The 24,601-nt window shown below is 30.4% G+C and overlaps 4 protein-coding genes and 1 non-coding gene across 5 annotated transcripts; 3 read left to right on the forward strand and 2 right to left on the reverse strand.

Annotated features, from left to right (window-relative positions):
* Positions 1–1,161: 1,161 nt before the first annotated feature.
* On the forward strand, positions 1,162–3,178 carry LOC127250914 (auxin-responsive protein IAA14-like). The gene is made up of 5 exons (XM_051274391.1): positions 1,162–1,570; positions 1,677–1,906; positions 1,997–2,132; positions 2,803–2,864; positions 2,959–3,178. Exons 1-5 carry the CDS (start codon positions 1,293–1,295, stop codon positions 2,994–2,996), a joined length of 744 nt encoding a protein of 247 aa, XP_051130348.1. The 5' UTR covers positions 1,162–1,292; the 3' UTR covers positions 2,997–3,178.
* A 6,619-nt stretch (positions 3,179–9,797) lies between these two features.
* On the forward strand, positions 9,798–13,619 carry LOC127250793 (protein transport protein sec23). The gene is made up of 2 exons (XM_051274219.1): positions 9,798–10,877; positions 11,768–13,619. Exons 1-2 carry the CDS (start codon positions 10,155–10,157, stop codon positions 13,424–13,426), a joined length of 2,382 nt encoding a protein of 793 aa, XP_051130176.1. The 5' UTR covers positions 9,798–10,154; the 3' UTR covers positions 13,427–13,619.
* A 4,173-nt stretch (positions 13,620–17,792) lies between these two features.
* LOC127248091 (magnesium transporter MRS2-I-like) lies at positions 17,793–21,200 on the forward strand. Its single transcript, XM_051270272.1, has 10 exons — positions 17,793–18,002; positions 18,817–19,072; positions 19,164–19,285; positions 19,373–19,447; positions 19,536–19,760; positions 19,843–19,887; positions 19,975–20,019; positions 20,119–20,148; positions 20,216–20,335; positions 20,411–21,200. Exons 1-10 carry the CDS (start codon positions 17,793–17,795, stop codon positions 20,495–20,497), a joined length of 1,215 nt encoding a protein of 404 aa, XP_051126229.1. The 3' UTR covers positions 20,498–21,200.
* A 71-nt stretch (positions 21,201–21,271) lies between these two features.
* On the reverse strand, positions 21,272–22,306 carry LOC127247709 (PRA1 family protein D-like). The gene has a single exon (XM_051269685.1). The coding sequence runs from the start codon at positions 22,258–22,260 to the stop codon at positions 21,754–21,756; it is 507 nt and encodes a 168-aa protein (XP_051125642.1). The 5' UTR covers positions 22,261–22,306; the 3' UTR covers positions 21,272–21,753.
* Positions 22,307–22,431: 125 nt separating this feature from the next.
* On the reverse strand, positions 22,432–22,502 carry TRNAG-GCC (transfer RNA glycine (anticodon GCC)). Its single transcript has one exon. It is a non-coding gene; the product is annotated as a tRNA-Gly (tRNA).
* Positions 22,503–24,601: the final 2,099 nt, after the last annotated feature.

The raw sequence follows: 24,601 nt of genomic DNA on the forward strand, positions 1-24,601 counted from the left end.
TAAGTATAAACTTCATTATACATTAGAAATACCGGAAAATATATAGTCTTCTACATCAATGCTATTATCATTGTTTTTTTCTGCATAAAAAATATTTAAATCAATTTATTCGTGAGTTGTTTCGAAATGTTTTAAATTTAATATTTTTTCGGAATAAAATACACTTATATTATAATATTTCAAATAAAAAAAAATTACTGTAAAAATACATCATTAGAAAATTATACATAAACATATGAGCTTTATACATTTGGAGTTTCATTTCAATTTTCTTTTTTACTATTAAATTAAATTCTATATAAATGTATATATATTATCTTATAAAATGTTATATTTAAATTATTATTCAAATAAAAAAAAAATAGAGGCACCCATAAAAACTGGGGAAGAAAGAAAAGAACATAGCCAAGAAATTGAGAAAAAAATTTTTAACATGGTGAAGATATATCTATTAAAAAATAAATTATTTTTAATTAAATTATTGCGTATAATTATCACATTATTAACCTGTTACCCTTTGAAAATTATCACAATAATTATTTGAATTTATGAATGATCATGGTTCAATAATAATAATAATAATAATAATAATAATAATAATTAATTAATTAATTAAATAAACAATGACAATGCCCGAAAAGCACGACACATGAAAACACATGGAAAGCACATATACGTGTAGAATATATACACATTACTAACCAAACAATATATGATTGGTCAATTCAATTATAAATTAATTAAACCATTTATAATAATAATAATAATAATAATAATAACTATTATTATTACCATATAATAAATAAATAAATAAATAAATAAATTTTTTGTTGATCTGTTTCAGGACCACATTCATTTATTGGTTCCCTTAATCATGCCCTCCCAAATTTTTATTTTTATTTTTATTTTTTTAAATATATATATACATTATTTATTTAAATAAATAAAAAATAAGCCCTGCAGTTGATCCATTAATTAACGAGTGGATAAATTATTAACACATCAATTTAATTTAATTTAAAAAGTATTCCAACTATAATTAAGTAACATGCACTTGATCCCATACAATCCACTCGTTGATCATCCGCCACGTGTCGGACGGGACTCGAGACTCCATCCCAGCCGTCCATTCGTTATATAATATTTCCCCCAAACCCAATCTACACTACACACATATCACTTCAAAACTATTACCCAAAACCACGACGAGAGCAACCACCATCGACGGCGACGGCGACGGCGGAAGACGGCGGAGGATATATAATTAATTACTCGAATTACTTGCTGTTTCAATGGAAGTTCGCCGGAATATCGCCGGAATGTTGCAGGCGGAGGAGCACGGCCTCAATCTGAAAGCTACCGAGCTCTGCCTCGGCCTTCCCGGCGGCGGCGCCGCCGCCGAAACTGAAACCAAAATCACCGGAAAACGTGGCTTCTCTGAGACCGTTGATCTTCATCTCAATCTTCAATCCAACGACTCTCCTGCTTCGGATCTGAAAGAAGGCCTGAAACCCCCCGCCATGGACAAAGCTGTAGATCCTCCCAAAGATCACGTCAAACCACCTGCCAAGTAAAAATTAATTTTATTTCAGATATATATATATATAATTTCAATAAATTAATTTTAATGTTATTTCATGTTACAAATATTTACGTGTTTAATTTTATTCTTTTAGGGCACAGGTGGTGGGATGGCCGCCGGTACGGTCGTTCCGGAAGAACATAATGGCAAATCAGAAGGGCGGCGGCGGCCGTGGCTCCTCCGCCGAGGAGGCGGCGCCGGCGGCGTTTGTGAAGGTGTCGATGGACGGGGCGCCGTATCTACGTAAGGTTGACTTGAAAATGTACAAAAGCTATGAGCAGCTGTCTGATGCCTTGGCCAAAATGTTCAGCTCCTTCACTATGGGTAATTAATTAAAATTAATAATTAATAATTAAATAACAAATAATATTTATTTATTTATTTTTTAAATTATGAAATTATTTTTTTGTATAGGGGAATATGGGAGGCAAGGAATGATAGATTTCATGAATGAGAGGAAACTTATGGATCTGCTAAACAGTTCTGAATATGTTCCCACTTATGAAGATAAAGATGGAGATTGGATGCTTGTGGGAGATGTTCCTTGGGAGTAAGTTTCTCTATTTAATCACTTATACATACATATACATATATATGTATATATATATGTTTCGACTCGATCGATCGATTGTATCTTGAATAGTGTTATAACATATACCGACATATTTTTCTAGGGTTTTTTAAGGTTCGTCTATCTTTTTATCCAAATATTATTTTTATCGACACAATTCTCAATATATATCATATATATTGTATTCTTTTTACAAAAGGATCACGTTCATCTTAAAATATTATTTTTTATATTACCGACAGGATTTCTATACTTCATATAAAAAAAAAAAAAAATACACTTATGATTCAAGAATTATTAGGTTTTGATAGTGTTCTACCAACATTTTTATTTATGTATATATTTTTGTTTAATAGTTTTTTTTTTTTTTTTTTTGTCATTATATTGTTTAGTTTGTAATTAAACCATTTATTTATTTTATTATTATTATTATTATTATTATTATTATTATTATTATTATTATTATTATTATTATTATTATTTTCGATATACTCTCTGAGATGATATTAATTTTTTTACTATTCTCAAAATTTTAATTATGTCCAAACCCTCATCTTTCTACAAACTCGCGATCGAGAATATAATAAGGAAATTCTTCGACAACAACGATAGTGAAGTATGTAATAATTTTTTTTGCGCGTGTGTGTAGGATGTTTGTCGATTCGTGCAAACGCCTTCGCATCATGAAGGGATCCGAAGCGATTGGACTCGGTATTACATTTTTTTTCAATAATATAATTTATTTATTTTTTAAAATAAACATTTATTAATTCATATTTATTCATTTATCTATGATGAAATTCAGCACCAAGAGCAATGGAGAAATGCAAGAGCAGATGCTGAAGAAGAAGAAGAAGAAGAAATGCATGCATGTAATGAATTGCCTGTCAATTTTAATTTTCATATGTTTTATTTAATTCTCTGTTTAATTAATATTTTGCAGACAATCATGGTTTCCTGAATTTCATGACTTCCTATGTGTCTCTGTGTTTTGTAATAATAATATTATTATTATTATTAATTTATTTCCTGTTATTACATAATATATTTATAGATGTGAGAAATCTATAGACATAATTTATTTGTGTATTGTCTGCCTTTCTTGTTATATATATTCCTAAATCTATATTCTTTTATTATTATTATTATTTTTATAAAAAAATATTTTTTTTTACAAATATTCTTTTATTAGTATTATAAGAGACTAATGAAACTATTTTTGCAATGTAAATAAGACTTTTAGAGCCGGAGGAATGTAATATTTAACTTTTATTTACTGTAAAAGGAAATAAAAAAAATAAAAAATTATTATCCATCTTATTGAAAATTTGTGGTCAAATATTTGGGTATACAAATATATAATTATTTTTATAAGCCAATTAGTCCCTAATTCATTTATTTTATTGTAGTTATCATTTGCTGTCACATGAGTTGTTGTATTTGTTTTTTGAGTTTAATAATTATAATATAGATATAGATATATATAGCAAAAGGCAAAATATAATTAAAATATTTATATATATATATATATTGAAATATTTATTGAATTATTAATTATTGAATTTACTGTTGGTTGATTATTATAGTCCCCCAATTGGAGGGCTAAAGGGAACACAGCCATGTGCATGTATGCTCATGCCACTTATTCCTTTTCATTGCAAAATTCTAATCATTAATAATTAAATAACTAATTAATTACTTCCATGAATTATATATATTTATAGATAGATATTACAGATTGTCTAATTTAATTTAATTTTTAAATTAGGGTTTTTATATTTCTTGAATGATTGGAGTTTATTTATTTTTATTTATTTGTTGGTCAAGTTGTTGAATCTAGCACATGCATGTTCCATGATGCAATTCTAGGTTGGTTTGTTTTTAATACAAATTCAAATTTTTATTTCTTTTTATAGAATTGATTTAATATTAATTATTCGAAAAATTTATATTTTATTCTGTACAATATGATCTGAATTATTTTCCTTTCGACAATGAAGATTGTTTCTATATGCATAGATTTTTTATTTTATCCCATATTTCAATTTATTTTTTATAAGATCTTGAAAAGAAAAATCGAAACCCATCCGAAAAAATCAATTTTTTTTTTTTTTTAAAAATATATTATGTTAAATGAAAATTCTTTCTATATTAGTAAAGTTCTAAGTAAGTTAGGTCATTGTACATTCTAATTTGATCACCAATAATTTCTTGTCAATGGATTTTTATTTTCTATATTATTTTTTTGGTTATTATTTTTTGTGTAGATATTTGAATGATGAATTTGGTAAAGTCTTCTCGACAATGTAATTAATGCATGTCGAAAGTTGTTTAAAATTGGGGAAATAAAATATATAATTATATATATATATAGATATATATATTGTGTGTTTGGTAAAGTTTATGAATTGTAACTTCTAAATAGAATCCATACCTTATGTAAAACTTACTAAACAAACACTACTTAGCTTTCTGTGCATTGTTTTGTAATTTTGTTTTATGTTTTTTTAGACAAAAAAAATAATTATTGAATTAATATTTTATATTTAAATAATTAAGTATTAAATACAATATCTTAAGAGAAAATAAAAAAAAATTAAGAAGGTGTTTGCAAAGTAATTTATTTATGAACTTTTTAACTTATTGAATAGTTTTTAATTGTTTCGTCGATAAAAAAAAATAAACTAATTTTAGTATTTGATAATCTAAGAGCTTATTGAATCTTGTAAGTGCTGATTTCTAAAGTAGAATTTCTTCAATGTTCAATGTTATGCTTTTTTAATGAAAATTTATAAATTGAATTAAAAAGAACAAAAATATTCTAATTTGGTGTCTATATATATATATATATATATATATATATATATATGGGTAAACTGTTTTTTTAGTCCCGTAAGTGGAGCATGTCGCAAACTAGTCCTATAAGTGAAAAATTTTCATGGTTTTAGTCCTTCGGCGCCGGAGACGCCCGCGTGGCTCGCCGGAGGTGACGTATCCACCAGGTGTCCCGCCAGGTCAGCGACACCTAGCGGACACGTGGATTTATTATTTTTTTAATTTTTTTTTAATTAGACCAAATAAAAAAATAAAAAAATACAAATAAAATTAAAAATAAATTAAAAATAAGTCTTAAAAAAATTTAAAAAATAAAAAAAAAAATCCACGTGTCCGCCAGGTCAGCAACACCTGACAGACACGTCACCTCCAGCGAGCCACGCGGGCATCTCCGGCGCCCGAGGACTAAAATAGCGAAAAATTTTCACTTATGGGACTAGTTTGCGACAGACTCCACTTACGGGACTAAAATAATAAGGGAATTCAGTTCGGAGCTAAAAAAAAACAAAAAAACAATTTACCCTATATATATATTTAAAATAAATAATTTTATTCGAATTTACGTTGGATTGTGCAGAAAAATTTGGCTCATTAGTTCAAAATCCAAATCATATTTCTAAGTTATTGGGCTGGGGTAACTTTATATTGGGTTTAATATTTTATTCTTAGAAAATAATTGGACCAATGCCCACTAATTAATAAACATACATAGTGGAAACACAAATTTGTAAACCTTTACTCGTGACATTTTGATGTTCGTTTTATTGTTTCAAATCCAAAACATTAAATCAAATATTTAATTTTTATTTATTATATTATACTAAATATAATTTTGTAGTCGAAATACAACATTAATGCATATTTATATTACATCAAATAATTATTAATTGAGATATAAAATACTCTATTCGTCCCATAACAAAGTATTCATTTTTTCATTTTAGTCTGTTTCATAACAAAGTATCCATTTTCTTTTTTTTAGTAATTGTACTATCTACCCAACATTACAAATATCCTTACAACTTACAATATATTACACAAATATCATTACCTTTATATCACACAGTACTAATAAAGTTATTTTAGTCCTTTTTACTTTATTTCTACTGCATTCTAATATAATACTAATATTTTTAAAATTCTGTGCAAAAAACAAATGAATACATAGTTATGGAACGGAGAGAGTATAAACAAATAGTATGTGTGATATAAAATAACAACGCAAGATGTATATTAACATAATACAAATGCATAAACTGGCAATATATGATAATAATTTATACAATACATGTTACAAAAAAGATACTTCCTCTGTCCCGGAACTAAATATCTATTTGCTTTTTGCACGTAGTTTTAGAAATATTAGTATTATATTGAGATATAATAGGAATAAAGTAGAAATGACTAAAATAATCTTATTAGTATGTGTGATATAAAGATAATGGCATTTGTATAATATATTGTAAGTTGTAAAGGTATTTGTAATGTTAAGTAGATAGTTCAGTTACTAAAAAAGGAAATGGATACTTTGTTATGGGACGGACTAAAATGGAAAAATGAATATTTTGTTACGGAGACTGGAGGAGTATATTAATACAAAACTTGTAAAATATGATCAAACAATACATATCAACACAACATTATGGGTGTCTTTGTATGTGGGTTTGGATTTTTAATAGTAAAAAAGTTGAATTTGAATAGTTATTTGATGTGATATAAATAGATATTGATGTGATGTTTTGAATGTAAAATAAATTTGTAGTATAATATAAAAAAAGAAAAGTAATTATTTGATATAATTTTTTTTTAAAAAAATAAAAATTAAATAGTAAAAACTTGTGGTAAAACTCACAAAAGAACGCAACCAATATATTTCATTTAATAAGAAAAAGAACTTAGAGCAGACGCCCTAATTTAGACACATTTTCTCCGCCCATCGGCGGCGCCTTCTTCCTTTCCTTCGAAATTTACATCGCTTTCTATTCATCTCACATTGAAAATACGCTCCTCTGTGTACGAAGGTAACTTCCGATTGTGATTTATTCTCCGAAGACTGCTTTAGCAACGTCAGATTTTGAATCCGCCGAAGGACAGAACAGAGAGGAGAATTTGTGAGGTGAACAAAATTAAAAATTATATCAAAAGAAACTATTCACTGGAGATCGATCCGTTGGATGCTTCTTCGACGCCGTCTAGGTAAGATTCCTATAGAGACGACGGTCATATTTTTTGTTAGAAGAAAAGTATGTAAAAAGCTATTATGAAAATGGTTAAAAAAAAAAAAAAAGTAATTATGAGAAATTATTTGGTTTTAATTAAGAAGAGTGTTTGTTTGGAGAATTGAATTATAAATATATTATTCATCCAATTTTTTTTAAACAAAAGCATCAAATCAAACACCTATTTTTTATACTCTACACCTGTCTTGCCCGACTCCATATAAATCTTCTTTGTCATTTTACATACTCTACTATTGTTGGGGACTGAAAATTTTATTTCTAGAACTTTCTAAATTTCTTGTGCATTTTGGATGTAAAATTTAATACTCCCTCCGTCTCAGAAGTAAGTATCCATTTGCTTTTTGCACGTAGTTTTAGAAATATTAGTATTATATTAGGATATAGTAGGAATAAAGTAGAAATGACTAAAATAATCTTATTAGTATGTGTGATATAAATGTAATGGCATTTGTGTAATATATTGTAAGTTGTAAGGGTATTTGTAATTTAGGTAGATATTACAGTTACTAAAAAATGAAATGGATATTTTGTTATGAGACGGACTAAAATGGAAAAATGGATACTTTGTTATGGGACGGATGAGTGTTTTATATTTAAATATCTTTCTTAGTGAAAAATGATGGTCAAGAATTTTTTTTAAAAAAAAAATAAGTCCTAAAAGTTTAAATTTATTTGCAACTTAATACAACTGTATTTGGTTGTAAATATAGCTATGTTGATTTATGACTATCTCAAAATTTCATTACAAATTTGAAACATAAACATAACCATATTTACGAACAAATACAAACATGATGGGAATCGATACAGACGTCTTATATCTTACTCCCTCCGTCCACATACCATGTCCATATTGTCGTTTCTATCCGTCCCACATACTATGTCACTTTTCTTTTTTGGAAAATGATTACACACTTTAATCTCATTTTAAACTTTTTAATTTATTTTTTAAAAAAATTTAATTAAACTAATTAGTTATCTTAATCTTAATTTATAATTATTTATATTATAGGATAATTATTTTTACTAATACATTCTTAATTATCTACTAATTACACCCATCTTAAAATACCATATCTACAGTGTAGCAGACACGGTACGTGGGACGGATGTAGTATTTTTTTTCACATACTTTATTTGTTTTTTTTTTTTTTATTTGTAATCTCTCTTTCCTCTCAATAGATTTCATTTCATTACATTTTTTTTTTCAATTTATTGACAAATTTATATTGATCTATGATACATATTTGTTTCAATATATATTAGTATTTTCGTCTGATAATATTATGCCATTTTTTTTTGTATAATTTACAAAGAAAACACCTTTTCTTTTTCACCTTATATATCTATTATTTTAATTTTAGTATGTCTTTATCTTATTTGTTATTTTTTAAAGAAAAATAATTATATAATTTAATTTGATTTTAATTTTTATAATTAATAATTTTTTAATATTAAATAAATTAATTAGTTATCTTAATTTATAATATTTATTTTATTAATATATATTTTTAATTATTTTATTAATTATATTTTCTCTGTCTCATATCTATTTGTCAATTTGTTTTTTCACATGATTTTTAAAATATTAGTATTATATTGGAATATAGTATAAATAAAGATAAACAAATTAAAATAATCTTATTAGTTTTTTTATAATATAAATGTAATAATATTTGTGTAATGTATTGTAAATTTGAAAGGTATTGTAGTGGTAGATAACAGTTACTAAAAATCTATTCATATTTTCTATTTTTGTCCATTCCACATAATTAGTCATTTAATTTTTTGGAAAATGAGTATACATTTTAATCATATTTTAAAATTTAAAATAATAATATGGACGTGTTATTGTAGATATCGGGTATTTAGGTAAAGTGTAATTAGTAAGTAATTAAGAAGTTTATTAGTAAAAGTAATTATTGTATAGTAAAAATAATTGTAAATTAAGATTAAGATATCTAAATAGTTTAATTAAGATTAAAAAATTATAAAATTTAAAATATAAAATGAGATTAAAGTGTATAATTATATTTCCAAAAACGAAAAAAAATAAATTATATGGAACTGACGAAAATAGCAAATATGGACAAATTATTTGAGATCTATATGAGTAAAAATTACGGATGGCAAAAATGAACCCGACCTGAACCTGACCTAAAATAGTTGGGTTTGGGTTGAGATTTTCGACCCAATTAATAATTGGGTCAAACTCGTTTAATCCATTTAATTAAATGGATCAAATTAAAGTTTATATTTTTTACTTGAAAATAACTCGTCTAACCTGTTTAATTAATATTATTTTAAATTTAAATATATTTTTAAAATTTTATCATTACAATTTAATATTTATGACCAATTTTATAAAAATAAACAATAAAAAATAAAGGATTGTGTTGTTTACTATTATGTAGTGTTTGTTAATTCAATTCTTGAATATCGGTTTCATGACATGAATAAATAATTTTTTGTTTTAATATGTATATATATTATGCATTTAAAAATTTTGTTAGTATAAATTGTATTTTTAAATTAAAATTTAAAAAGTTTAAATTTAAGCGGATTATATGAGTTAGATTCATGTTAAGGTTATAAATATCAATTTATTTAATTAAATGAGTCAAGTTCAGATCAAAGGTTTTGTAACCAGTTTAAGCTGACCTGAACCTGAACGATTTGATCCGTTTGCGGGCCTAAAAATTATAGGTAAAAGATATCCGTAAGGAAAAGGTATTTCCTTTAGTCATGTGCTACGCACGTGATTTAGCTTTTTCTTCAATCCCGCTTTGCTCGTCGTTGCCGGCCGAAGAAATACATGAAAACCCACTGTTATGAAATTCCCCAAATCCCAAAACCCTAATCTGATCTTGATTAGGGATATTTGTCGATTCCGCAACCTGCCAACGAGATCCTCCTCGTCGTTCTAATGGATTTTTCCGAATTGGAAGAAATCGAAGGCCTACGCTGGTCGTGGCACTCATGGCCGGTCTCCAAGCCCGAAGTCTCATCGCTGGTGGTTCCACTCTCCATTATGTGCACTCCATTGACGCCTTTCACCGAGCTTCCGATCCTCCCTTACGAACCGATCTGTTGTTCCCAATGCGCCGCCGTATTGAACCCCTATTCTCGCGTCGATTACGCATCCAAAATCTGGGTGTGCCCCTTCTGCAACCGGAAGAATCCATTCCCGAGATCGTATGCTCATATTAACGAGAACAACATCCCAGCGGAGCTTTTCCCCACTTACAGCACCATCGAGTATCATTTGAGCCACGGTAATGTGTCGGGCTCGGGTTCGGGCTCGGGCCTAGGGTTTGGAAGAAGTGCGAGTGGGCAATTAGGTTTGAGATCGAATAGTAGTTCGTTTTCGAGTATTTCGTCTTATTCTGCTTCGGGATTAGGTTTGGATGGAGCAGGGGCCGTGGTTGGGGTTGGACCTGCATTTGTGTTTGTTGTCGATGGCTGCACGTCGCCGGAGGAGCTCCAGGTGCTGAAGATGGAATTGCTGCACACGATCACGCGGTTGCCTGAGAATTCGTTGGTTGGTTTGGTGGTTTTCGATGCCATGGCGAGGGTTTATGATTTGGGATTCACAGATTGTTCCAAGGTTGTAGTCTTCCATGGTGAGCGTGAGGTTTCATCGGAACAGGTCCAATTCTTTCTCTCTTAGCTTCGATTTCTTAACTTGATAGTTCTTATTCAGGAGAAAATTCTCTTCTTCCATATTTGCTGCATTTGTCATAGATTAATAACTTATTTACTCCTTCCATAGATGATTGAATTTGAATGTGTATGATTGGTTTGATCCTTGTTTCGAAAAAAAATCCTATAATTCGATTTTCTTCAACATTATGTTTTTTAAGTGTGTTCCTAAAATGTTATTCTTGATATCTCAAGATTGGTGTATTATAATCAATATCTTTTACTTGGAGTAAGATCGCTTGTCCGGAGATTAATTTTTGTTATTCTGTTGAAACGTGGTTTTAATGGTACTGTTGGTATTTCTTATACGAAAGGAACACCGGGTTAATGTACAGAAGAATTTTGTTTAGTTACGGATTGATACTGCTCGATACCTCTTTTTTACGCCATTTATTCTCACTTTCAGTTGCTGCATTTCTACCAAACTGAATTTCAGTAGCGCCTCTGTTTCTAGAATGTCTGCGTAGTTGTATAGCAAATTCCGTTGTGATAAAACTGCTCGTTTAGATTTGGACTAATTGATTGCGAAAGTTTTTATAGTTACTCATTAGTAGGATCATTGCTTATGCCAGGGATGTATTGCTAGAAGCACTTCTCGGTTACACATCAAGAAATGAAGATAGTTTGCATATATGTAATGAGTTATCGTACATCTTGCATTTGAAGTAGTGTTTGTTAATGAATCAGAAATGGGACTTCGACATATTTGTTTTAGGACACATACGGGCTCGCGCAAAATATATATAGTTTTGTTCACTTTCTTGAGATCTTCTCGGCATTTCCTTTTCTACTTTTTCTTCGTTTATGTTTATTAAATATACGCTTGCATTATCACAGGTTAAACAGTTTCTAAGGCTCCACCACGTCAAGCAGTCGCTGGGAAAATCGCCAACAGTAAAACAGCAGGGCTTTCTATTACCGGTTGCCGAATGTGAATTCAACATCATGAAAGCAATCGAAGAAATCGATTCGTCACCTCTTATCAAGCCGAGGCATCGGCCTCTACGATCTACAGGGGTTGCGATATCAGTAGCCGTAGGCCTTTTGGAAGGATGCTCGATAAACACCGGTTCACGAGTGATGGTCTTCACATCGGGACCCGCAACTGTCGGCCCGGGAGCAATCGTCAGCTCCGACTACGGCGATTCTATCAGGACTCACCGAGACATCAACACTGGTTACGCCTCCTTCCATAAAAGATCGAGCAACTTCTACAAGCAAATATCTAGGAGATTATCTGATTCATCCATCGTTCTTGATCTGTTCGCCTGTTCTCTGGATCAGGTCGGAGCCGCTGAACTAAAAGTCCCGGTCGAGAGTTCCGGCGGTTTCATGATGCTAGGGGAGACATTCGAATCCGAGCAGTTCAGAAAATGCCTCCGCCACCTATTTCACCGCGACGACGATGGAAATCTGAAGATGTTCTTTGACGCAACGATAGAGGTCGTGACTAGCAACGACGTGAAATTAAACGGAGCCCTCGGCCCCTGCATTTCCGTCAAAAAGAAGAACGATTCCGTGAGCGACAAAGTGATCGGCGAAGGCGGCACCCACGTTTGGAAAACGGGCACCGTTACTCCGAAAACGTGCATCGCGTTCTTCTTCGAAGTTGCGAACGAGCAGAAAGCTCAGCCCGGCTCGGCTTTCTTCATACAGTTCATAACACGTTACCGATACAGCAACACGGGGCTTCGAAAACGGGTAACCACGGTCGCAAGAAGATGGGTTACGAAACACTCGCCCGAAATTGTTTCTGGATTCGACCAGGAAGCCGCGGCTGCGGTAATGGCGAGGCTCGCGATCGACATGGCCGAGCGAAACTTATCCGAAGAAGTCATCAGATGGCTCGACAAGAACCTGATACGGTTCGCGTCGAAATTCGGGGATTACGTCCAGGAAGACCCCTCCAGCTTCCGTCTATCGACGAACTTTTCTCTGTTCCCGCAGTTCATGTACTACCTGAGACGATCCCAATTCATCGACGTCTTCAACAGCACTCCCGACGAGACGGCGTTTTTCCGACTGATGTTGAACCGGGATGCCGTCATCAACTCTCTTATCATGGTTCAGCCGACGCTTTTCCGGTATTCATTTGATGGGCCGCCGGTCCCGGTCGTGCTCGACGTCTGCTCGATCTCCCCCGATGTGATCCTGCTGTTCGACTCGTTTTTTCACGTCGTCGTTCACTACGGTTCTCGGATTGTCCAGTGGCGAAAGCTGGGGTACGATCGGGATCCCGCCCACGTAAGTTTGAAGAAGCTGTTGGAAGCGGTCGAGGTCGACGCCGGGCAGTTGGCCGGAGAGAGGATTCCGGTGCCGAAGCTGATCAAGTGCGATCAACATAGCAGCCAGGCAAGGTTTCTTCTGGCGAAGCTGAATCCTTCAGTTACGCAGAACTCGAGCGGTGCGGCGGAGGGCGCCGAGATCGTGTTTACGGACGATGTGAGCTTGCAGGTGTTCATCGAACACTTGCAGGCTCTGGCCGTGCAGGGTTAGGGTTTAGGGTTAGGGTTTGAGGGTTGAAGATGAAGCGAGGTTGATGAGTGTACGGAAGTGTTGTAGTTGAGAATTCACTTTGTATTTATACTTTTTTTTTTTTTTTTTTTTCTATAAGTGTATAGGAGATTTAGGGTGTGTTTTGGGGTGTATTTTTGGATTATTTTTTTTAATGGAAAATTATGGGGTGTTATAATTACAGTTGTTAACGATCCCAACCGAGTCAAATTTTAAGTATTTGTTAACATTCGCGAACAAGACTTGTGTTCGTTCGTTAAGCTTTCGAGCTCATTCGTAGTGTTCGAGCTCGTGTTCGGCTCGTTTAAATTCGATTAAGTTTGTTTGAGCTCGTTTGTTTTATTTTTTAAAATTTATATAAATTATAAAGAAAATTTAAATTATTTTATTTATATATTTTAAAATTTTATTTATTTATAAATTATAATTTTGTATGTATATAATATTTATAATAAATATATTATTCAAACGAACGTTTGCGAATGTTTGCGAACAAAGTTCGGGCTCGTTCGTTAACCAAACGAGCCTGTTTATGTTGTTCGACTCGGCTCGTTAACGTTTGCAAACGAGCTTTAACTGAACCGAATCGAACCGAGTTCCCGAACGGCTTGATTCTTTTAACAGCTCTAATTATAATAGCTGCGTATGGTGCATCGATTTTATGTATGTGTATAAAGATTGCAATTGTTTAATGCAATCATCATCAATTTTCGATTTTCTGCATACATCTATCTGTGTTAATATTCAACATGCACGTTAAGTGTGAAAATAATTATAATTAAGATTAATATAATCAATTAATATAATACAATTAATAAAATTATAAAATATAAAATATAATAGGTAATTAAATTGTATAATTATTTTCGAAAAAAAATGAATAAGTGTGACAACTGAAATAAAAAATATAAAAAAAAAAAAAAAAATCTGAAACGTATAGGTAATTTTCCATATTTTTTCTTTTTATTATGAATGACTTTGCAAACAGAAATTTGTCACATTTCCTGACTAATATTATATGGTATGAGTTTGTAATATTAAAATATATCCAACCTCAATACATTTGGAAAATATCATCATCCTACATAAAAAAAATACAACGACCTAAGATTGTGAAAATGTGATGATTATTTTGTGTTATTACATTCACGAGACACTAAAACTGTAATCAGTCAAAGTGGAATTTTCAGTCGAATTATGATGGTCCCAATGCATGAAACGAATGGCATTATCGGCGGTCCTTATTTAACGGTATTTGACCTAAATGCACCCAAATTTTGAATAAATTTTAGAATCTTAATTTCTAAACCCCTAGAATTATAAATATATTTATTTTTCTTACATTTAGCCTAAAAAAAACTGTAAAAAAAAAAATTCTTAAAACCTGAGAAAAATAACTATTTTTTATTATATTTTTTGAGGTTAAATATAAGAAAAATAAATGTATTTGTAATTTTAGGGGTTTAGAAATTAATATTTTAAAATTTATTTGCAGTTTGAGTGCATTTATGTTAAATACCGTTCAATAAAGACCGCTGAGAGGGTTAAACGCAAAATTTATGAAACCACGAACGAACTTGACACAGTTTTAGAAATATATGAATTTGATGCAATTTAACCTTTAAATTTAATGCAATTTAGCCTTATTATTATTATTATTATTATTATTATAGGTGCATCATTAAATTATAAGGCAGTATTTATTGCACTTAACTAGTTAATAAGTTTGTTGTATTTAATATTAATATAATTAACTCCAAGAAAGAAAGCAATAATTAAGAAATTTGCTGTTAAAATTTTTTTCTTCTTTTTCTACTGTATAAAAAAGTATATATATATATATATATATTCCCAATGACAAATACTTTGGGGTAAGTTTCTTAAACTACATTTTTCATTTCTTTTTTTATAAAATGCAATATCAAATACTATTATTTAAATATAAAATTTAAATCAAAATTTTTCCATCCAAGTGTGTTTGTTTGTCAATTTTATTTTTGAGTTTGATTTTTTAATAATAAAAATTAAATTTGATAGTTATTTTATGTGTTATAAATAGATATATGATTTTTTATGTGATTCAAATTTATTTTTATTTTTTTCTGTCATTCAAAATTATTCATGTTTCTCTTTTTCATAAAAAGATACAACTTTTTCTATTTTTTTTTTTTACCATAAACAAAATAAAATTTATTTTTACCAATTTTTCTTAAAATTTATGTCCCGTCAAATGGGCATATATTTAGGGGTTGGCAAAAAAATCGAACCGAACCGCCAAACCGTTGAATCAAACCAAATTTTTGGTTAACCGAGCAAATTCGGTTCGAATACAAATACTGTATATTTGATATTTGCTCGGTTCGGTTCGGTTTATATATTTATGCTATTATATTTTAAAATTTATATTAATAATTATATTTGGTTCGATTTCAGTTCGTATATTTGAAATATTTGCAAATATTTTGATTTAATTAGAATTTTAATTAGTTTTTTTATATATTATTTTTTAATTTCGGTTCCATTCGAATTATTTGCACATATTTTTTGTTAACCGAAATTTTCAGTTCGAATACGGTTCGCGGTTTAGGGTGTTTGTTCGGTTCGGATATCAAATACTTGTATATTTGCAAAATATTCGAACCTTGTCCACCCCTACATATATTTACATGACGGATAGAGTATTTAATTTGATATTTTTTTTTTAAAAAAAAAATAAATAATAAAAATTTGTGAAAAATCAACTAAAGAAACATGGCTTTTTTGGTTTTTTAATTTAATAGTAATTGTGTATTATATTGTTAAAAAAATATATTAAATGAAATAATAATAATCATAATAATAATAAAGTATATATATACAACATTTATAAATATCCATCTAAAAAAACATTTATTGGAAAAAAATATTCTATAAATGTCATTCATAAAATTCAGATTGCATATATATATAAACAAATATATATATATATATATTTTTTATAATTCTAATAATAAAAAATATTTTCCTTTTTCGTCCATAGAAGGTTATTCCATAAAATATCAAAATGTAATATTACTTCGCATAAAATAGGTTACCGTGATACTACATACAATATTCCACATAAATTATATTTTTATTGAAAATACTTTTTTATATTTATTTTTAGCATAAATAAAAAAACTTTAAAAACTAACAAAATAATAAAACAAATACAATCTTGAAAATATTTTTTGATGAAGTAGTTTTATTATTATTATTATTATTTTTAAAATATTTAAGAAAAAAATAATACTACCTCTGTCCCATATAAAAAGCACAATTTGTATAATTTACTTCATAAATGTCATTGTATTTGTATTATAAGAGACTAATAGAGGTATTTTTTTTTGTACAATATATTAGTATAATAATTGATATTCAAATATCAATACTCATAAAAATTATGGTACTCTTCTTTGGAAAGAATGTAGTATTATATTTTTTATTAAAAGTTATACTCCCCCCGTCCCATAAATATAGTCTTAATTGGGTTGGACACTGGATTTAAGGAATATTGATATTATATTAGTAGTTGGTAAAAGTATGGATAAAAGATTTTTTTGTCCCTGTGAGTGTGTTAGTGTAAAAGGTAGTGACAATTGTGTAATTAAAATGAAAAAAATAAGGATAATTTTAATGTGATATGGTTATTTATGAAAATAAGACTATTGTTTTGAGACGAACAAAAATAGTAAATAAGACTATTGTATTGGGACGGAGGGAGTATGTAATTTTATTTATTCAAGGTGATTTTTATAATGAAAAAAAAAAACCAAATTTATAATATTTCTTATAACAAAATATTACGTCCAACTAAAAAATACACTAGTGTGTTTGTTTGGGGGTTTGGATTTTGAGTTGGGATTTGAATAGTAAAAATTTTGAATTTGAATAGTTGTATGATGTGATATAAATAGGGTTTGATGTGATGTTTTGAATGTAAAATTGATTTTTAGTATAATATAAAAAATGAAAAATAGGTGTTTGATTTGATGTTTTTGGGGGGAAAAAATTGGATGAATAGTGGAAATCCACCAAAATCCTTCAAACAAACACACCCTAAATACTTTTTTGTTATAAAATATCTAACTACTATTTAAATACAAAATAAAAATATAAATAGGCAGTTGTGAGTCAGTGAGAACTGATGATTCGATTTTTCATTGCTTCTTCTAACCAAAGCTTCCATTAATTAATATCTGAATTTTAATTCTAATTTTCTAATGTAATAATATAATGGAAACCAAATTATTTATTTTACTGTATTGTATTTACGCGAGCAGAACTTGTTGGTTTTGATTTGATCAGCAAATAATTTCCGGCCGTCGTAATGGCGGAGAAGCGGCGGGGCGGGGGCGGCGCGTGGAGGAGGTGGGTTGTGATGGATCGTTGGGGAGGAGAGAGAGTGATGGAAGTGGACAAATACGCGATAATGGAGCGCGTGGAGATACACGCGCGTGATATGCGTGTACTCGACCCCTCGCTGTCGTATCCCTCCGCCATTCTTGCTCGCGGCACCGCCATTGTTCTTAATCTCCAAGTAAGTTTTCATATCTTTTTTAATGCTTCCTCTTTATTATTATTACTTATTTTTTTTATTCGTATTTTTTATTCACAATCGTGCCAAACACAACTCATACTATAATTATGAAAAAAATAGAGTATTTATTTATTTATTTAATTTGTTTGTTTGTTAAAAAATTAACTAATGAGGACTTCTTGTGCGTGAGCATCAGATCTGCTGATGTGTCATTTAATTTAATTTAATTCTTTTTAATGACGTGGAAATGATTCATTTTCACATTTTATATATATATATAAATATGTTTAGGATAGCACGGCTTATAAATAAGGTTGAATATAAAGCTAAAAAAAAATCAGCCATAGCCAAGCCCAAATTAAAAAAAAAAAAGAGCTTCGAATATTAGGCCCAAATATGGTCCAATTTGCAACTATGTTAGACAAATCCACCTCTTTTTTAATTAATTTTTATTATTTCTTTTTACAAAATTTATCAAAGTTTATTATTTCGTCATTTTAATAATAAATTCAAATTAAAATCCAAAGAAACACATAATAGTTTGAAATTTGGAGAAAAGCCATAGTCTACGAATTAAATATTTAGATTTTGGAATTATATATTTAAAGTTCATTAATCATGTCATGTACTATATATATTAACAAATTTTAAAAATATTTAAATTTAAAATTATAGTATTTTTAATTTTTTAAAAAATGGGCCAGCATGATCCAACTTCGACAACTCTAGGCCCAGATTTCTTTTCACACCTAATTTTGGCGCTACTAACCCAATTTTGTTTGCTGTCTTCATCAAATACGCACAAATATTGCAGCATATAAAGGCTATAATCACAGCTGAAGAAGTAAGCCTTTTCTCCACACTTAACTTCATTCTTGAAGTTCCTCTGCAAGCCCATGTAACTGTGTTGCTAGTTCAGGTGCTGCTTCGCGATCCGACCGACGACGCCGTCGCGCCGGTGGTCGAGGTTCTTCGAGGGAGGCTAAAAGCGACGATCGTAAATCATCGGGAAGATATCAAAGATAGAGATTCGGGCATCGCAAACGAAGCTGAAGTCGCCGAAGAAGACGGTTTGATTCTAATACCCTTCGCGACAACTCCGTTTTCGTTACCGTTCGATGACACGCGTTCTAACAATGTTTCTGCGTCGATGCATTGCAGACTCTCCGTTCGAGTTCGTAGCCCTCGAGGTGGTTCTCGACGGCATTTGTAGCTACCTTGTGGCGAGCATGATCGAACTCGAGGCTGAAGTGTACCCGGCTCTCGACATTCTTACGACGAAGGTGACCACTTTGGTTTTACGACTTCTGTTAAAAACTCGTAGAGAAACTGTCCCGACGAGATGTTTCGTTACCATACGATTCTCGCAGATCAGCAGCCGGAATTTGGATCGGGTGCATAGGTTGAAGAGTCGAATGACAAGACTAACGGCTCAGGTACAAAAGGTTAGGTCTAGTTTCGAATTATCTACCCCGACTATGACTAAGTTCTTTGTTCGATAGGTAAAAAACTCGTATTTTCGGGTACGTGTAGGTGAGGGACGAGCTAGAACAACTATTAAACGACGATGACGACATGTCGGACCTTTACCTGTCTAGAAAATCGACTAGTACCTTGTCTATAAGTGGCTCGGTTTCATCTAGGCGATTCATTACCTCATCTACTCAAGGATCTAAGCTATCGCGAGCTAGTCGAGTAAGTGTGGCCTCAGTTCACGGAGAAGAAAACGAGATCGAAGATCTCGAAACGCTACTCGAGGTAGAAAGACAGAAAAAGATCTATTTACACTTAGAAATTACTACTACAAGAAGCTTAAACATTTTACAATTTGCTCTCCCAGGCTTATTTCATGCAAATCGATAGCACATTCAACAAATTATCGACGGTACGCGCAAATAACGAACTATTCCATCGGGTTCGAAGGTATTTCCGCGTTCCCTATAGTTAGTCATTCGATGAATTGTTCTTGTAGCTACGGGAGTACATAGACAACACCGAAGATTACATCAACATTCAGGTTTCGTAATAAAGATAGAATTTTTCATTGTTTTAGACATCGAAGAATAATACGAATACAGTGATCTAAAAACTATCGGTCTATGTCTATTGTTTTCAGCTCGATAATCACCGAAACCAGCTGATTCAGGTAACCGAATATCTATATAGAATTCATAGAACTTTCGATGTATCTAACCGTAGTTTGGGGTGTGCAGTTAGAGCTGTTTCTCAACTCAGCGACTGTGTGCTTATCGGTGTACTCGTTGGTGGCTGGAATATTCGGAATGAACATTCCGTTTACATGGAACTATAACCATAGCCACATGTTCAAATGGGTAAAAACTAAATTTCGAAGAGCTAATCCTATAGGCACTGTTGCTAATAAAAAGTTCTACTCGAATTGTTAACAGGTGGTTATCATCACAAGCATTTCTTGTGCAGCAATGTTTGTATTTATAATATCCTATGCTCGGCGCAAAGGGCTCATCGGATCTTGACTCGGATATCAACTAGGAAAAAAGGGCCTATAGGATCTTCGGTAAGAAATCGACTAACAGTTCAACTCAAGCTAAATGGTGGTTTATTACTTTATTTGTTCTTCGGGTATTAGTAATGTTATTGATTTCTTTTCTACCCTTACAACCTTTTGGTTTGGTTCAAATGACTATTTAGTTAATGAATTCCTTCTATATTATACTGCTACTTTGTTCTAGAGACATGTTCGACATCGAAGATTATTTTCAAACAATAAGTTCTTGTAAGTACTAAGCAACTTTCTGCACCCAATTTTTCAGAAAAAAAGAAAAAAATGAATTGAATAAAAGGGAACAAAGAAACATGTCTATAACTAACCAAAGAGATAAGATTTAGTAGCAATTAGCAGGAGTATATTCTTCTCGAAATTCAGATCTCTCTAACTCTGCTCATCTAGTGTTCGCATCACTTTTCGATTCATCAATTATTTATCTCAACAAAGAAATAACATTTAGTAGTAATTCACAGGATTCTATTCTTCTCGAAATTTAGATCTCTCCAACTCTGCTAATCTAGTGTTCACTTCATTCTTGAATTCATTGATTATTATCTCAACAAGAGCCAATTTCTCATAAGCTTCCGCTGATTGCTTAGCTTCAAATTCCTCAATGTTTTCTGAGAAACTATTCACCTAAACACGATGAAGTTTCAGAGGAATGTTGACTACTTTTCTAGTATTACTTGAATGTCACATCTCCACAGGAATCATAGAAGGATACAACTACAATTCAAAGGGATACATGTAGCAAATCCTGATACCTTAAATATTACGAATGAAGCGTTGAGATCCATCTATATATTACAAGAACCAACACAATTCTAGCAACAGTTACTGTGTCTCCTATTTGTTCAAAGTTCTTCATCTTCACCAAAATCAGGGATGAACAGATAAGCACAGTTCATACAAAGTCATATAATGTGAACAAATAAACTGTATCTTGAAGCTAATGCAGGAAATGATGCAAAGAAGAAAGCTATTTACACATAATTCCAATGCTAATCTGATCATCACTAACAATCAATACACAGTTCATACAAAAGCTTATCCCCTTGCAGCTAATTGCAGGGCAGGAAACAAAGAATCAAATGAATTGCGTAGTGACAGCAAATCCATGGCGTGCAAAAATCAATGACAAGAGCAATAATAAATGAGTAAATTAGGGCTAAAAAAAAATCCCAATTAATCAGAAAGCTTACCCCCGAAAAGAAACCCTAATTTTCATACGCTAGTGTAGTCTCCCCTCGGACTATCCACAACACTAAGCAACGATCCATACGGCGAATCCTCCATCGATTCCTCCGGCGCCCTCAAAACGCCGTGGACAACTACGAGCAAAGCTCCGAAAATCAACGCAACAAAGAAATTCGACCACAGTCCGGTCCAGAACAACGCTACCAACGTCATCACAACGAGTAATCCGAGAACAATATTCTGATTGACGCCGTAATCGAGGACGGTTAATGGCTCCTCGCGCCAGAAAATCAAGTAGAACCACGCGGCGAAAATGCAGAGGAAGAAGATTAAGGAGAGAGGTCGAGAAAATAGGGTTACGAGGAAGACGAGAAGCGCGAGGACGGCGTAGTTAGCGAGGAAGAAGCGAAGGTTTTGGCTGATACGGTAGGAAGATTCGGAAAGAGAGATAGGGACGCTGATCGCCGATAAGTCTACAAATTGCCCCCATGGCCGGAGCACGGCGAAGTCGGAGGTCGTCGGCGGCGATGACATTCGTCGGAGTTTTTCGTAGGAAACCTGAAAATAAACGAAACGAAAATACTGTAGGACCATCAACGAACCAAAAGATATAAATAGTGTTGTACTTTTGACTATTGCAACATTTTGACCATTCACGCATCAAATGGTTGTACGTTAATTGAAAAAAACCGGAAAAGAATAGATTGCACCAGCCGGGAATCGAACCCGGGTCTGTACCGTGGCAGGGTACTATTCTACCACTAGACCACTGGTGCTTCGTGTTAAACCATTATATCTTTAGTTTAAACAAACAAAATATATAAAAAATATATTAATAAAAAATTTATAAATTGAAATTTTGAAAATATGTGATTTTTTAGAAAATAAATTAAATTTGAGAGGTGGAATAGACTAAAATAACCATATGAAACAAAAGAAATAGTATTAAATTAAATTAAATACTAGTATAATTTAAATATACTCCTTCTGTCATAAAAAAAATAATAAAAGTATATTTTTCTTAATAAAATAATTATACTATCATTTATACTTCTCTTTAACTGTTTTTTTTTCTTATAAAAAATTTATTATAAAAAAAATAAATATCGCTCAAACCAAATTAAATTGGAATTTTTATATTTATTCTATTTTTTCCATTTAATAAAATTAAGGATTTGTTCATTCTATATATATATATATATATATTTGTCACCATTTTCATAAAAATTACTAAAGAATATAATATCTACATAAATTAATATAATATATAATATATATTTTTTATTATAAAAAATTAATATTTTAATATAAAATATTATTTTTTATATTATCAATACAACTCTTCCTATTTAACATAAAAAATATATATATATATATTCATGTAAAAAATATAAGGTGAAGAAACCTTAAATTTATATTGTAGAATTAATTAATTAATTAATTAATTATTATTTTATCTTTTTTCATTTATTGAGCATCGAATCAAAAGATCAATACAAGAAAGCCTTTTGAAAACAATTGTTAATAGTTGATACAATAAAGATTTTATGCGCTATGTAAGTTTAATTAATTTAAGTTATTTTTCAATTGAATTAAAGATGTGAAAAATCTAAAAACAAGTAAAGTATTGCAAATGTAAGTACCTAAATTCAATTTTTTAAATATAGTACTCACTCCGTCGTCCAATTGTGTGCTCATTTGACCGGGCACGAGTTTAAAAAAAAAAATAGATAAGAATAGAAATTTTTACTTTTTTTCGGTAAAGAAAAGTGGTATTTTTTACTTAAAAAAAAGGAATAAATTTGGATGACAAAAAAAAAAGTGAGAATAAATTTAAATGATTGAGACAGTATTATTTTTTTAAATTCAAAATATTTATGTAATATATGCTCCTTCCGTCCGAGAGAAATATAATTATTTTTTATACGGAAATTAAAGAACAATAATATTTATTGTGTAAGTATAGTTGTATTAGATGGAAAAAAAAAATGATAATAATACCTTTAATCTCTTATATTCTTTTAATCAATTTATTGAGCAATATTATTGTAAATATGTTGAATTGTAAACATATTACTTATGAGATAAAGATAAGATATATATATATATATATAGATATAGATATAGATACACTTATTATGAATGCAATATCCTTCGATAATTTGTAGATTCGAATCTAACTATGATGAGGAATAGAGTTTTATTTATTTTGCTTTATTTTTTATCTCAATTATTTCAACATGACAGGTCTTGGGCTTAGGTTTAATTCCTTATAAGTTCCAACAAACAAAGTAAAATACTACTCACTTCGTCCCAATAGAGATGTCTTATTTTTTCATTTTCGTCCATTTCAAAATAATTGTTTGTTTCCTTATTTAGTAATAGTGATCCCCACTTTATAGCAAAATTATTTCAACTTTTTCAAACTACTCATAATTATTACTCTGATCTACTTTTTAAAATCATTAAAAAGTAAGAGTATTTTAGCTTTTAGCTATACTTTATATCCATTCTCAATTAAATACTAATATTTCTTAATCTTTGTGCTAACCGCCAATAAAACGTCTTTTCTAGACAGATGGAGTATTTTCTATTTGACATAGTAACAACTTATTATTTTGTGTTGTTACTAAAGATAAAAAGATATTCAACAAACATCTTTATGTGTCTAAAAAATTCAATTTAATTGTTTTTTAGATAATAAGAATTTTAGAAAACTTTAGAGAATATAATGAATCAAATATTCATATAAATTTTTTTAGAAAAAAATATTTATTTCCTCGCGTGTCATTACTTTCGGAGTATGCTACACTCATTTCCTAAATTTCATCACTTAATATATACTCCCTTCATTCCATAATTATATATTCGTTTC

The sequence above is a fragment of the Andrographis paniculata genome, unplaced genomic scaffold, assembly GCF_009805555.1.
Source record: "Andrographis paniculata isolate CXL003 unplaced genomic scaffold, ASM980555v1 Contig11END, whole genome shotgun sequence".
In the NCBI taxonomy this organism is placed as follows: Eukaryota; Viridiplantae; Streptophyta; class Magnoliopsida; order Lamiales; family Acanthaceae; genus Andrographis; species Andrographis paniculata.